Source organism: Crocodylus porosus, unplaced genomic scaffold (assembly GCF_001723895.1).
Source record: "Crocodylus porosus isolate Cpor-Errol unplaced genomic scaffold, CroPor_comp1, whole genome shotgun sequence".
NCBI lineage: Eukaryota > Metazoa > Chordata > Crocodylia > Crocodylidae > Crocodylus > Crocodylus porosus.
The window spans coordinates 27,007,336-27,022,607 of NW_017728911.1; the positions used below are offsets into that span (position 1 = coordinate 27,007,336).

Below are 15,272 nucleotides of genomic sequence, written 5' to 3' on the forward strand. Positions count from 1 at the left end.
GAAACACTTGGATGCTTATTTTGCTGGGATTCTTTGACTCTAGCTGACTTTCTGTCCCTTGGGCAGGGGGGGCTGGACCAGATGATCTTATGAGGTCCCCTCCAGCCCTATGAAAAGCTATCACAGCAAGAAATCCTTTCTGGATCAACACAGCTACAACATCACTCACACTACCATACCTATATAGGATCATTTACATGTAGGATGTTTTATGACCTCGTAACAGTTCTAGAAGAACTGTACGCATGAATTGAAATTAAAAAAAGGAGGGGCGGTGGGGAAGGAACAGGACAAAAATTGCTGATCTGTAAAAATAGTCTTTTTGTGAAAAAAATTCCAAAAAAAAAGCAGCTTGCTTTCTGAAAAGCCTTGAAAATAATAGCACTGTAAAGAGTATTCAAGCAACTATTTTTTTTGGTTTGTCAAAGGGAGCAGTTTTGCACAAACTTCTAAGTTCAAGCCAAAACTAAAATAACCTAACTACTTTGGCATGTTGTGGTTAAGTAGTTACCATAAGTCTCACTTGGAAGACTAGAAATGAATTAAAAAAAAAAAGACCAGATAGAAAGCAAAAAGGATGAGAACAAAAAAACAGATTTCTGAATTATTTGAGAGATTTTTTTTTACTGGGATTTATTTGAAACACCCCAGGGCAACCATCTATTTGACTCTGCTGATACAAATGGTTTTCCTGCACTTTCTGCCCATGCAAGCAAGCACACTGATCCTGGCTTTGATTTTCTACTTAAAAAAAACAGTAACATGCTGGCATAGTGCAATTCCACTCAACCAAATATTTTCCATCAATTGTTATGTGATGAACAAAACTATTAGGGGAAAGATCATATGGATGGTATAACACTCATTTCCTTCCAGAAACATAATGCCATAATTGAAAAAAGACATCTGTTTCGTTAAATCAAATTTAAAAAGAAAAAGATTGGGAAAAAGTAACATTTTCTGGATTACTCCTAACTCTCAACAATTCACATGCAACGAGAAGCACAGGTTCTTTTAGCTGTTCTGCATTAGACCAAAAAAATGAAGGATCAGAGACTGGAATGTGTGCTCAGCCAGTTTCAAATAAGGAGTCTTTTCACCTGATTCAAAATAATTCAGCACTGCATTTCATTGTTTATTATAACACATAAGCAGCACATAGTAGACCCGGCTAGGAAAACAAAGCTTAGCTTTTTCCAAAACAAATTTCAATTAGGTTTGACACAGAAAATTAACTCTGGGAGAAATTTATGCCTCTGCAAAATCTATGCAAGACCAGTATACTATTTATGATGGCTTAAGAGGTACTCCGTTGCATGTCTGTCAGATGCTTGCCCTTTGTAGTGAGGCAAAGACTGAAAATAGACAGGACACTTACAAATTCAACCTGAATGGATTTGCCCCTCAAAGTGGCTCCATGCACTTACCCACAGGCAAAACCTAGTGGCCAAATTAGTGATGTCTGAAATGCTTTAACCTAACTCAATCTGCTGGGTTTAATGTGGGATTTGGGTAAAACTTAATATGACACCATGCAGTATGGGGCAGTGTGACAGTGCACCAGGGAAACTCCAGGTAGGACTGTGTCTTCCTCTTCCCCCTCCTGTGGGGAGCTTGTTAATAGGGCTGTGCGAAACTTCTGTAGCTGATTTGATTTGGAGGAGATTCGGCCCGATTTGGGGACTGAATCTCCGAATCTAAATCGAATTGGGAGATCAAGTAAAAGCTCCAAACCAATTTGAGGCATCCAAATAGATTTGGAAAAGCTTTGGAAAAGATTCAGCCAATTCAGAGATTTGGCCATTGACTAAACATGCAGCTGACAGCTGCCTCTGGTTGGTAAGTGTGCTGGGATTGGGGGTGTGGGGAGGGATTGGCGCTGGGACAAGCTGTCCAACTGGTGCAGGGCAGCACCATAGGGCAGCTGCCATGTGGGTGCCAGGCGGGGGGGTGACCCCCACTGCCCCGCGCTGTGCAGGGAGGCTCTGCCATGAGCGCCCAGAGGCCCTAATCACCACTGCCAGAGCTGGTGAGCATGGGGCTTTTTTAAGTGCTGGGACTAGGTTGGGTCTGGGCAGTGGATGGGGCCAGGCAGGGCAGCCACGGGGACTTCTCTTGTGGCTCCCCCCACCCGGGGAGAGGCAGGCACAGCCAGAGGAGCCGCAGGAGAACCTGCAGCCGCCTGGCTGTGCCTGCCTCTCCCTGGCCGATCCAAATTACCAAATCTCTCTGAATCAGAGCCAAATCTTCTGAAGCCGATTCGGCCGATTCGATTCAGGACAGTGATCCGAATCTCTGAATCAAATCACTGTCCTCTGAATCAGTTGAATCCAAATCCAAATCCAAATCGAATACTTCTCTATTCACACAGGCTTACTTGTTAAGTGTGCAGGCTGAAGCGCACTTTCGGGATTTGTTTTTAAGAAAGAGAAAATGAAAAGTAGGGGCCATAACCTTTGCATCCTCCAGGCATTACTTCAAGAAGATTATTCTCCCATAGGTGCAACCCATGCAAGGGGGAGGCAGGATTTTTTACCCAGGGTGTAGGGTATAGCGGACATTCCTTTTTTAATTCCCATACCTCTGGTACACATACAAGGGCTAGAAGCAGTCTGGCCATCAATGACAGGTGAACCTTACAGCTCCTTTACAGTGAAAAGATTCAGGGTCTCACAGATCAGTCAGGCATGGAGACAATGCGGTTATTCCCACTGACAGTCAACCCTTAAGATAAGGTCTGGCAGTCGTCAAATTAGCTCTCAGTGTTAGTGAAGGGTTTTGTTCCTCACACAATCAAATCTTGGCCAATGTTAGAATTTATTTTATGTTTTGGGCCACTGGAAAAATCTCTCTTAAAATGTGTCTCTTAAATGAAGGCAGGAAAGGGGTGGAGGGGAAGGGAAAAGCATTCATATTAGTTTAGACTTTGTTGGGAGCTGAAGGACTAGTTCCCTTTTAAATAAGTCAAGGTCCATATTTTTGAATTCTGCGGACTTAACTGTCTGCAGAATGCAGTCAGTGGAATCAAGTTAGCAAAGAATTTCATCCCATGTTTTTAACAGAGGGAGCTACATCTCAAAAAGTAATTCTGCAGTTTCATGTATTCTTAAGGCCAGGAAGGGCCATTACCCCATCTAGTCTGACCTCCTGTGTGTTACAGTCCATTAAGTTTTACCAAAATCCCACATTAAGCCCAAAGGGTCTGAGTTAAGCCAGTTTTTTAGACATCAGGAAACGATGCTACATACCACACACAGAGCAGGCAAGAACAAAGTATCAACAACGCCCACGGTCACAATATGACAGGTAACTGGTTACGTGAGATATGATCCCAACAAGTGAACCATTACCATTTGCTGCAAAGAAAAGCAAAAACTATCCAATCTTCCTGAGGGGAAAATTCCTTGCCAACCGCAAGTCTAGGAATCAACATGACTTTAAGCATGTGAGCAAGACTCCCCAGCCAACCTTCTAAGAAAAGATTTGCTCTGCCCCCTCCAAGCACAGGTTACCCCATTTGCTGTCCTGCCTACAACCAAACATGGGTCCCCAATGCTTCAGAACCCTTGGACGACACCATCCGACACCCTCCTGAAGAAATACTCCCTCCTGACCCCTGCAGCTGACTAGCTTATGTTGCAAAGTGTAAGATTTTATTATAAACATGAACTATACCAAGCTACAGGCACTGTAAATTTAGTGACTGTACTACAGTACTGCTCTCCCACAAGGAAAGATGGGGTGTCAGAGATTCACAAATCCCAAGGTGAAAGAGGATCACCCAAGCTCTAGCCTGTGCTTTTGTACACGCAAGCCATGCCATTTCTCCCAGAAACTGTAGTACAGCATTTTTGCAAAAAGATATTTAATGTTGCCTTAGAGGCTACAAACAACTGTAAATTTGTCACCTCTTTGGATAATCTACTCCAATGTGCAACTGCCCAGACAGCCAGGAAAGCAGAGCTTATTTCAGGGTTGACTTTGTCTAACTTCAGCTTCTAAACTTTGAAGCCTCTAATGCCTCCATTACAACTACCTTGTCCATGTGTAAGCAACCATATAAAAGTTAGTAAGTCACCTCTTAATGCCCACCTTTTAATAAGGTGAATAGGTTCACCTCCTTAGGCCTCATATCATGAAGGCTTATTTTTCAACCCCAGCTTATTTTTGCCCAAACTTTGAGGCTGCTAGTATTTCTAGATCCTTCTCAAAGTGGGGACTGGATGCACTGTTCTTGTAATTGTCTTACCAGTGCTGTGAAAAGAGGCATGAATATTATCCTACTTCTGCTTGACATGCCCCTTCCTATGTTCCCAACGTTCGCCTTAGTCCGTTTAATCCAGTGCCACAATGAGAGCCATTACTGTGATGGCTGATCCCCAAGTCCATCCCTTAGTTACTTCTTTCCAAAATGGACTCTCACAACTTGCAGATAAAACCTACTTTCTTGATTCCCAGATCCCCATGGCTGTATCAAAGCTAATTTTATTGTATCGTGATTATTTAACCAGGTTATTCAGGTAACTCCTACAGTAACTTGCTCTTCTCATTATTTACGGCCCAGGAATCTTCATGTCTTTTGCATCCTCTTCCATCACCTGAATCACTGAAAAAAAATAATTAACAGTACTAAATTGACCACTGACCTTTGAGGTCCCCTTTAAAAAAAGAACCCTTCACTGATATATCTGTATATTTTAAGTCAGTTTTTAATCCATCTATCATGTTCCCTATTAATTCTACATAATAGATTTTTCTTTAATTAACATAATATTTGGTACTACATCAAAGGCCTTGGATAAATCATGCATCAACATGGTTGCCTTTAGCAATCAGATCTACAACTTTGCCAATCAATATCTATTGCCTATTCTTGACAAGACCTATTTCTACAAAACTACGTTGCCTGACTTTGCTTATATTTTTCCCCCTAATTCTTTCTTGATAGAGCCCCAAATTAGGTGCTCCCTTACTTTACCTGGCACTGATATCAGGTTTACCAGACTATAGTTCATTGGGCCATCCCTCTTACCATTTTAAATAACAGACTCAGTCAAGGTTGGTACTAATTAGGAACATCAGTGGCATTCTCTGGAAAGGATGACTAAATGAACCCTGGAGTTTGAACTAGCTAGTCTCCCAGACAACTGTTGAGATGCATTAATCAGGACAGTGTCCTACCATTGCTCAAACTGTACTCATTGGCTCCAGGGGCGAACCCAGAGGGTGGTGGTGGACGGGGTCGAAGTCGACCTAGGAGGGTGTGGGCAGCGGAGTCCCCCAGGGCTTGGTCCTTGGGCTGGTGCTGTTCAACATCTCCATTAGCGACCTGGATGAGGGTGTGGAGAGCACCCTGTTCAAGTTTGCTGATGACACCAAGCTGTGGGGTAAAGTGAATACACCGGCAGGCAGGGACCGCATCCAGGCAGACCTGGATAGGTTGGAGAAGTGGGTGGATCTGAACAGGATGCGGTTCAACAAGGACAAGTGCAGGGTGCTGCACCTGGGGAGAGGGAACCAGCATTATGGTTATAGGTTAGGGGCTGACCCTCTCAGCAGCACAGAGGCAGAGAGGGATCTTGGAGTCAGGATTGACTCCAGGATGAATATGAGTCGCCAGTGCGATGAAGCAATAGGCAGAGCCAACTGCACCCTGTCCTGCATCAACAGGGGCATCACTAACAGGTCCAGAGAGGTCTTGCTCCCCCTCTATGCGGCGCTGGTCAGGCTGCAGCTGGAGTACTGTGTCCAGTTCTGGGCGCCGCACTTCAAGAAGGACGTGGAGAACCTGGAGAGGGTCCACAGGAGACCACTTGTATGGTTGAGGGCCTCTGTGGCCAGCCCTATGAAGAGAGGCTGAGGGACCTGAATCTCTTCAGTCTCTGTAAGAGGAGGCTGAGGGGGAATCTTGTGGCTGCCTACAACCTTATCAGGGGCCACCAGCAGGGACTCAGGAAAAGTCTGTTCACCAGGGCCCCCCTTGGAGTCACCAGAAACAGTGGCCACAAGCTGAGGGAGGATGGGTTTAGGTTACATATTAGGAAGAACTGCTTCACTGTGAGGGTAGCCAGAGCCTGGAATAGGCTTCCCAGAGAGGTGGTGCTCTCACCTTCTCTGGAGATCTTCAAGAGGAGACTGGATAGGCACCTGGTTGGGGTCTTATGACCCCTGCCACTCCCAGTGCTCCTTCCTGCCCATGGCAGGGTCCCTCCCGACTCATTGATTCTATGATTGCATGGCTAGCAGTAAGATGCTACCTGGGGAGGAGTGTTTGTGGGGGGGGGGGTTGGGGTTGGCAAAAACTTCTCTTCCCCTTGTCCTTGGATTAAACTCCAGATCCCCAGGGTGCAGGAACAGGCTGACAATAGAGATGAAATATTTCATTTGTTTTCTCACTGAAAAAAATGCTTATAGTCACAACCACATGCTAAAAAGGAGGCAATATACCATCTGGCAAACAAATTAATATTAAGTGAATTTGTTAAATATTTCTTTCCCTTCTTCATAAAAATGTGACTTGGTGTCATATATTGGCTGCACAGCCACTGTTCCACCTTGTATGATCTTGAAGAAGGAAAAAAGGCCTTAGTTATGAAGTCCAGGTGTCTCTATATAAATAAATGGTAATCCCGAGGAAAGGAGGATTAGTCTGAAAACATCTTTGGTTTGCTGCACACCAGATTTACTCCAAAGGCTCAAGCATATACAAAAAACTAGATGCCTGCTGCTGCTCTCAGGACCTGATGCTACAGAAGTAATTACATTATGGGGTAATAGATTGTTAATACATTTGATTTTTTTTTTTTGCATTTAAGATATTTAATTTGCTTTGCATATTATAGCATGTTACCAAGAGAAGTGTTACATTGCCACAGGTATATCTAGGGAACAAGTTCCACTCTCAGATATACCCAAGCAACTCAAAGTCAATGGGATTCAATGCATCTACTAGCACAAAGCAGCACCAGATGGAGACAGAAAATAAATTAACAGAAGATCCAGTGGGGGAAAAAATGGAAGGCCCATTGTACTTAACATGCCCCAAAAGAGATGCACCATATATCATTGGTTTAAGCAGTATGGTTTAAAACAGAACCATATGAAAGGCATATGTACTAGTATCTTACTCCACATCAAATGTATTAAAAGCCAATGCATCTCCCTGGGAGTCTGCTGCAGTTATGAGACTTTGTCAACACAGAGAATAATTTGGATCAGGGTCGCCAACTCTCCGTAAATTTACAGGCAGTCCATAATAAAAAAAATACAGCCAAAAAAAGGAAGTGGGGGGGAAGAGGAAGAGTTGACTGCAAAAAGCTAAGAAACAACGAGCGTGATGGACAGATGGAATAGAGCAACACCACTATGCTCCCGCTGGTATCTGAGTGGTAGTGCTATACTTGGAGGGAGCTTGTCAGGGCTTTGCAGCTCACTTGTGGCCCACTGCCCAGTAGGGGTGTGCCAAGTGGGCAGTATTTGATTCAAATTTGGATTTGGCCCGATTCAGGGGACAGCCATTTGATTTGCTGATTTGGATCATGTCCTCATTCAATTTGGCCAAATCTGAATCTGAAGATTTGATTCTGATTCAGAGAATCAGTGATTCAGCCATAGACACAGCTTTATGTTTTTTCTACATACCTCGAAAAAGGTACCAGGTGTGGTTCATGAATGCTGAAATGGTGGGGCAGATGGAGTGTGTCTCGTGGGAGTGCAGGGGTCCCCCCGGGTACTCGGCGGTGGACCCCACTTCGGGTTCTGCTGCCAAGCTGGAGACTCCCCCACACTCCTCCAGCTCAGCGATCGGCCACAGGGGGAGCCCAGATGCCCTCTCAGGCCCAGGGGGCACCAGTCACCGAGCTGGGGGGCATGGGGGTTCCCTGCAGGTCCACCACCAAGCATGCGGGGGACCCCCCCTGCACTCCCGTGGGACACTCCATCTGCCCTACCATCTGAGCATTCACAAGCCATGCCTGGTACCTCGAGGTACATAGAAAAAAAAACATACAAAGCTGTGTCTGTGGCTGAATCATTAAATCTCTCTGAATCAAATCAGAAACTTCCAATTCAATTCGGAGATTAATGGCTCTCCCGATTCGACTTGGACATAGAGATTTGGCCGCTGAATTGGGCCAAATCTCCTCCGAATCAAATCAGTGACCAAAGCTTCACACAGCCCTACTGCCCAGCCATGTGCTACTTCTGTCTCTCTCTGGCTATCCCCCGCTTCTAATAGATACAAGGAGGAATGCAGTGTAGCCATGAGAGAGCTGCAGGGAGCTGGAGGGCAGAAAGGCAGTTGAGTGAGTATCCATGCCAGGGCAGGAGTAGTAGTGGTTGGGGAAGGGGTGGCAATGCTAGGAAGTGGGCCAGGGCAGATAGCATGGTATAGGGTGCAGTCAGAGTTATCAGCAGGAGATACCCTTGGTGGGGGCAGCATAATATTGCTGCAGCAGTCAAACAAGGTTGCCAAATCAAGACCTTTTCTTTTAACTGATCATCTGCAAATTTATTTTTTTTGAATCTACGATTGGTGTTAAACCCCTAAATTTGAGTCCAAACCTTGTTACTGCCATCCAGGGCCTGCCAGAAGGGTTAGATTTGCATTATGTAAAACGTGGTAGTAAAAAGTTTGCAGATTGTTATTAAAAACAACTCTGGAGTTGGGAACTCTGACACAGCATATCAAAACTGGATCAGCTGGAGAACGGGAATAATGGAAGCAGAATAATACCCAAGAGTATAAAATGCAAGGTCATGTATTTGGGGACCAGTCATATTAAGTCTTATTGCAAGCTGGCAGTTTGTTATTTGGACTGAGGAGGAAAACAATGTGGGTATATTAGTCGATCACAGGATAACTAAGAGCTGCAATCACAGGACACATCAATAATGGTATTTCCAGTAGAGATATGAAGTATTTGTTGTATAAAGCAGTGGTAGGACCTCACCTCAGATGACGTCTGGTCACCTACACTCAGAAGACATTAACTTGTTCTAGATGAGGTGCAGAGTAGAGCTACCAGGAAAACCAGGGGAATGGAGGGTCTAGCACATGGAGAGATTGGACAAGCTTGGTTTGTTTAATTAGCAAAGCAAATGCTGAGGGGATAAGATTGCTGTCTATAATTACAAGGGGAAAACACAGCCAGGAGAAAGAAGAGCATATGAGGTAAAGGAAAATGCTAACACAAGAACAAATGGGTACAAACGTGCCATGAATACAAATCAGGCTGGGTAATAGAAGGAGGTTTCTGAACAACAGAGCAAAGAGGTTCTGGATCTGCCCTCTGGCTGATATGGTGGAGGCAAAAAACAGAACTACTTTTAAGAGTTAGCTTCAGAAGACTATGAAAGGGATTATATGATACCGCAGCTGCAATAGCAGGTGACTGGAAGCAGCAATTCAGGAGATCCTTTAATGACCTATGTTTCTACAACACAGCCCTTGTTCAACTCCTTTGTGGCAACCAAATGTTACAGTTTTGATATAGTGCTTAAAGCCATATACATGTGAGGTCTTTATTGCTGGGCTTCCAATTAATTATCTGCTAATTGTTGCAACTTTTTGGACTGAGCCAAGTTGTTCATTCAGCAGAACTGCACACATCTTGCAGGATATTGGATTTAGCACATGACAACTGAATTCACTTGCATTTGGAATTGCCAAAGGAAATTTCTGAAAACTGAAACCTCCTTGAAGGGCAATACTGGCACACTTTGCTAAAGACATTCGCTCAAGACTCTATTGTTTACTTGGTGAAGATAAAATGATTTTGAAACATTTTGACCTTTGCAGTATGCGCATTTCCACTATGTGCGAGATGAGGGGTTTTATCCTACTGTTTCTGATTTAAAGTATAGGTTGTTGACATGTGATATGAATCATCTTTGTTTTGCTGAAGACTGATGAATTCCAGAAGGATGTATCACTTTCATTTCTGAATGCATATAGTACGTATGAGAGTGAGAAAAATATTGCAAGATTAAAATTATATAACCTTTGAAAATGCACATCAATGCAGAATCAAGAAGAAATGGATAGCTGCATGTGAAAATTTGCCCAAGCAACATATAGTTTTAGTGTAATGCGACCTTTGATGCTTTTAATGCATGCAGTAAACCTGAATTATGTTTGCGGTACACTAAACTTTAACCACAAAAGGACAAAACAACTCTTCTTTCGATTCATGCCAGCAGAAGTTGTCAGATTAAAAACAACCTCTTCATCTCCTACAAGAGCTAAGGTCAGCCAAACCAGTCATTTACAGTGATTGAGTGATCCTCAGCTAGCTTCCCTTTGTTCACAGAACTTTCCCCTATGTAAATATTCCCAGCTGTAATATTGAATTACAGTACGCAAATGGGGTTTTTTTTATAATCCAAAGCAGCATGCATAGACTTGATTCCCAAAAACTTCACTACAAAACAGAGATACTCAGAAGTAGTGATTGTAATGTTTTCTACATTAAGCAAGGGCTCACTTGCCCACATTGATGCTAAAGCTTTCAAACATGAAATCCAAAGTTAAACATCTAATCTATATACACATAAAGAGTTTAGTCTGTGTGTCTGTCTGTGTGTCTGTAATGCTCTTAGAGGGATGTGGCATGACCCCAGCCAGTGCTGCATCAAGAATGATGGGCAGGGTGGGGCTCCAGCAGAGTGGGGCGAGGAAGGGAGGTGGGTGGTGCAGGGCCAGATGCAGAGCAGCAGTGGTGGCGATGCAGCGCATGGCTGGAGGCAGAGCAGTGGCAGCACGGGGCGGGCATGGGGGCCCAGGGCCAGACATGGGATGGCGGGCAGGCTGTGGTCGGTGGCAGCAGTGGCTGCCATGTACAAGTGCCGCTCCCCACCCCACCCCTCCCACCCGGAGGCAGCAGTGGTGCTGGGTGTTGGGTGGCAGTGCTCCGTTTCCCCACCCCGCCCCAATCATTCTGGACGAGCAATTCGCTAGTCTAAACATAAAAGCTTTTGTGAGTTTTTTTTTTTAAAGATGTGGAATGCCTGCTGCTTGCACTGGCTTCAATGATCATCTCTGAAAAACCAGGTCATTTTTATTTAGGCTCCAAAAACTTTCAAAATTTGAGCCTCAACTTTTATACTCATTTGTAATGTGTCATTTTGCACATGCAATGCCTCTTCAGTTAATATTTACAATTGTCAATGACCTTTATGCAAGTTTTATGTGGAAACAAAAGTAGTAGAATACCAGTGAGACAACGGATGCATAACAATAATGACCAACTTCTGGATTGCAACGAAAATGCTAGTGCTGTTCTTCAAAAGAAGATGGATGGGGACTAACTAGTTTAAATGGGATGCAAATGACTGCTCCATGTTTTAAATTTGATTTAGTTCAACAATCAAAATCAGCTTCTCTGAACTTTTTAACAACAACTTAAGAAAATTAACGTCAAATTCATGCAGAAGTGTATCAACTACAAACAATGGGTAGTACATACGATCAGGCATAAAATAACTACTTTTCACCTTCATCTAAAGCATCAAGTTTAAATCTCTACAGGCTTCTCGTGGACCAGGCAGTTTTGTCACAACTGAATGTACGTAGCAAATAGAAGTTGCTAAGTAAATTTAAATATGGGTCACTGTGCATTTAAGATCATCATCATCATCCTAAAACTGGGGTTTTCAAATGAGCTTAAGGAATCAGACACTTAACTGCCATGGAACCTGGGCTCCAAATTCCCTTCATTTCCTCTGAAAATCCCAGCCTAAAGGGCCAGATCTCTCAGAGATTTCATTAGGAATCTAAGCATCTAAGTAGCTTTTTGGATCTGGACCCAAGTTTCTAACTAGAAAAGGGGCCAACAGATTCTAGAGGTAAGAGATTAAGTTGTATTGCAGTCAGTCCCCAGCACGCTGCCTTTAAAGGATTTTTTACCTGCTGGTGGCCAGGCCTTGATGTATCCAGTGCAATGGACGACAGCATACTGTGCTTCTCCCTCTTTTACTGGGCCTAGCCCATTCCTACATGGACCAGAAACAACAACTGTAATATGTTTGACCTCCAACAGAACTTGACACTTATATTAGTACTGGTTATTTTACACAAATCTACCAATTTTTTTGGTAAAAATATGCCTTATCTAATCATGAGACATATCTGTGAGACTGGTAAGTAAATATCATTGTATGAATGAAGTGAATCAAGGCAAAAACATTAGCTGACACATACGAGGCCTTGAATACATCGGTGACATTGCCAGGACTAGCATTTCCAGCCCTGCGCTCACTCCTCACTAGCATAAGCTCACAGTACTTGTGAGCCATAAGCTCTAGCTATGTGACACTTAAAAGATTTAGCTTTAGTGAAATGAATAACTGGGAGAGTTCATTGATTGAGTGTTAGATTGTAGTGTCAAGTGAAATGGGCTCACCTGTATCTTTTCCGCATGGTGGTTATTCTGTTCAGAGGTAAGTGATCCAAAGGAGCATTTCCACACCTAAAAGCAAATTGGCATTTTAAAGGATTAAAGAAAAGGTACTGCAATAGGAATGCTTGGGGAAAATGCACTTAGAAACCTTTATTAAAATGTAGCCAAGTAGTACTGTATATTTGCTTTTGATTGGAAGGCTTTTTTTGTTTGTTTTTTTTGGGGGGGGGGGGGAAGTATTTTCTTAGAAGTCGCAGTTACTATAACTTCCCTTTTAATTTTCCCCTGTTTAATGCCCCAGACCATTTCAAGATTTAAAGAAATACGGAGAAAATCTGCTGGCTTACAAAAGAATGCCCCAAAATAAAGAGGAAGCTAAAAAAAATACAAGGATAAGAAACACAAGAATAAAAGACAGAGCCTGAAGCAGAGAATTCCAGCACTCGTTTCAAGCACAGATAGACTGTAACAGACCACAACACATTAAAAACAACTACAAAAGCTAAACAAAATACATGCTTTAGGACCTCTAATAATAAACCCACACAAAATAAATTCCAGCTTCCAGGGGACCTATTGACACAGAGAAACCATATTAATCTAAACTTGTGCATTCACCAATTACTTGTGCAATAGACACTAGTCTCTTGAATGTACACCTGTACAATCCATTTCTGCTCCACCTGTGATATAGTGTGGCATATAAAATATCCACTTCAAATACATACAGTTCATATACTACTTACTTATGTACTATTGTTGTACTCTCACAGAAATGTATGCTGGCATACATACTGGCACACGATATTACTGTACTAAATATTTGACTGCTACATATATTCCAAGAGACTTTTATGAAACAAAGGTTTGCTATGTACTGACTGCCTGTTAATAATATTAACCGGCTTCTTGCTTATAAATTATTTTCACAGCTGCTTATATTTATATGCATATCCAACTGCACATTTAACTGCATAACTCTGTATCTAACTATTAGTGTCCCTTTGAAGCCACGTAAATAGTTTTGAAGGAGAAAACAGAGTATTTTCATTGGAAAAGAGAACGTTCAGACTACAAAAGAAGGAATCGCATGGGAAATTCACATTATTTGAGGACTGGTTGAGATGTGGGTCTGAACATCCCCCTCTGCCCCCACGAAGAGGTTTACCAGTCACTGCCAGAAAGTAAAAGGGAAAAGGAACAATGAAAATGGTTTAGAATTAGAAACACAATGGGACTACTCACGTGTGTAAAGTTACTCACATGCATTAGTGTTTGCAGGATCAGGGCGTTAGTAAATAACTGGGATTTGGATGGCTGTTTTTAAAAGCTGGGGAACAATTGTAAACTAGATATTAGGTCTGGCTCTGTCTGCTCAAAGACCTCAGTACCTGATCAGTAATCGTGGTTAGAGGACAAAGAGGTGCATTCTAAATAACAAAGCTCAAACTGAATTGTTTTACTAAAACGTAACTTGCCTGAATTCAATAATCAGACAGGGTTGTACATTACTGGTAGAAGGAACCATTCTAAGAGTTATGCATGCCCTCTTACATATGTTACTGGAGTCCATTTCCAGCACAGACATTACTGCATTTACTCAATTCCAAGGCAAGGGCTTTTTCACCATTAACACGGGGTGGGGAGCCCCTCATCTTAGAATTGAGCATGAGATGGTGGAAAAGGCAAGCAGCTGCTGCAGCTCCAGCTGCAGGGGAGCAGGTGGCAGGGGGCAAGTTGCTTGATCTTACCCCATTACATCTGCCTTTCCCACTGTAGCAGTGTGGGGAAATGGGGTAAAAAAGGGGGACAAAAATTTAAGATGGCCCTCCAATAATTAGATTCTATATATGGAAATCATAACAAAATGTATGTTTTCCATGCGCAGAATCTAATTTTTAAGGGGTTGTCTTAAATTCACAGTCATCTTGGATTCAGGTAAATACAGTACTCGTGTTACTAAATCCTGTGACTAAAGGGCTAAATTATCTCTCTGAGCAGTAGAGAGTACTAAGAGAGGGAGTTTTTAGGATACTGGGGGATTCATAACTTAAACTGTCATAGTCATAGGAATAGTAAAGCATGCCCTCCCTCCTTGCTGAATTATCTCCTATCCTAGTCCTCCACTTCTAGTTTGATACTCATCCCTTGTTTGAATTCAACTACCAGTAGACCTAGAGTGTCCCTGCAGTGGCCAAATTACCTCCTTCACAGAGCATGGGAGGAAGCGGAAAGGGGTTCCCTATGCCTTTTGGTCATCCAGTCGATACAATCAGGGCCAGCCATAATAAGGTCCATCAGGAAAGCAAGAAACCATTATATTTGTAATATGAGGGCTCTGAATTTCTATAATAACACTTTCCAGTCAGTCATCACAAGAAGTTTTGCCCCCTGTCTGGTTGAACCCCAAACAGTTGCCTTTGGATTTAATAACTATGCTGAATTAGCAAGCCACGTTCAAAACATTATGCAAATACCAATTACATAAGCAGGCTTATCTTTGGGTTGATTTTACCTTCCAACATTTTAGTTTCCATGTGTCTCTTAAAACTTTTTTTATCATCTCTTCCTCAGGTTATATGCCTGGAACAGGCTGCAGACAAGCCTGTGTATTTTTTTTCATTAAAGTCAGATGAATGGACTTACTCTGAGCATTGCAAAATAAAACCCTCTCCCAATTACTCATTTTTGTAGAATTAGCTAGCTGACATCTGTTTAATTCTTACCACAGTTGGTTAATTTTTGCATTGCTGACTAAGTATGTAATTCAATTTTTGCTCATCTTCAACACATTTTTAATGCATTGGGGGGAGAGAGGGGGAGACACACACACACACACACACACACACACACACACACACACACACACACACA

The 15,272-nt window shown here is 42.7% G+C and overlaps 1 protein-coding gene across 2 annotated transcripts in view; it reads right to left on the bottom strand.

The window, feature by feature from the left end:
• The window catches only part of ARNT2 (aryl hydrocarbon receptor nuclear translocator 2), a 160,219-nt gene that overhangs the window by 53,699 nt on the left and 91,248 nt on the right, over positions 1 to 15,272 (bottom strand). For both annotated transcript variants that reach the window (XM_019533707.1, XM_019533706.1), the window contains 2 exons: positions 12,402 to 12,467; positions 11,906 to 11,991 (listed from right to left, as the gene is read on the bottom strand). In XM_019533707.1, the coding sequence (XP_019389252.1) occupies positions 11,906 to 11,991; positions 12,402 to 12,467 (152 nt within the window). The remainder of the gene's footprint in view (positions 1 to 11,905; positions 11,992 to 12,401; positions 12,468 to 15,272) is intronic.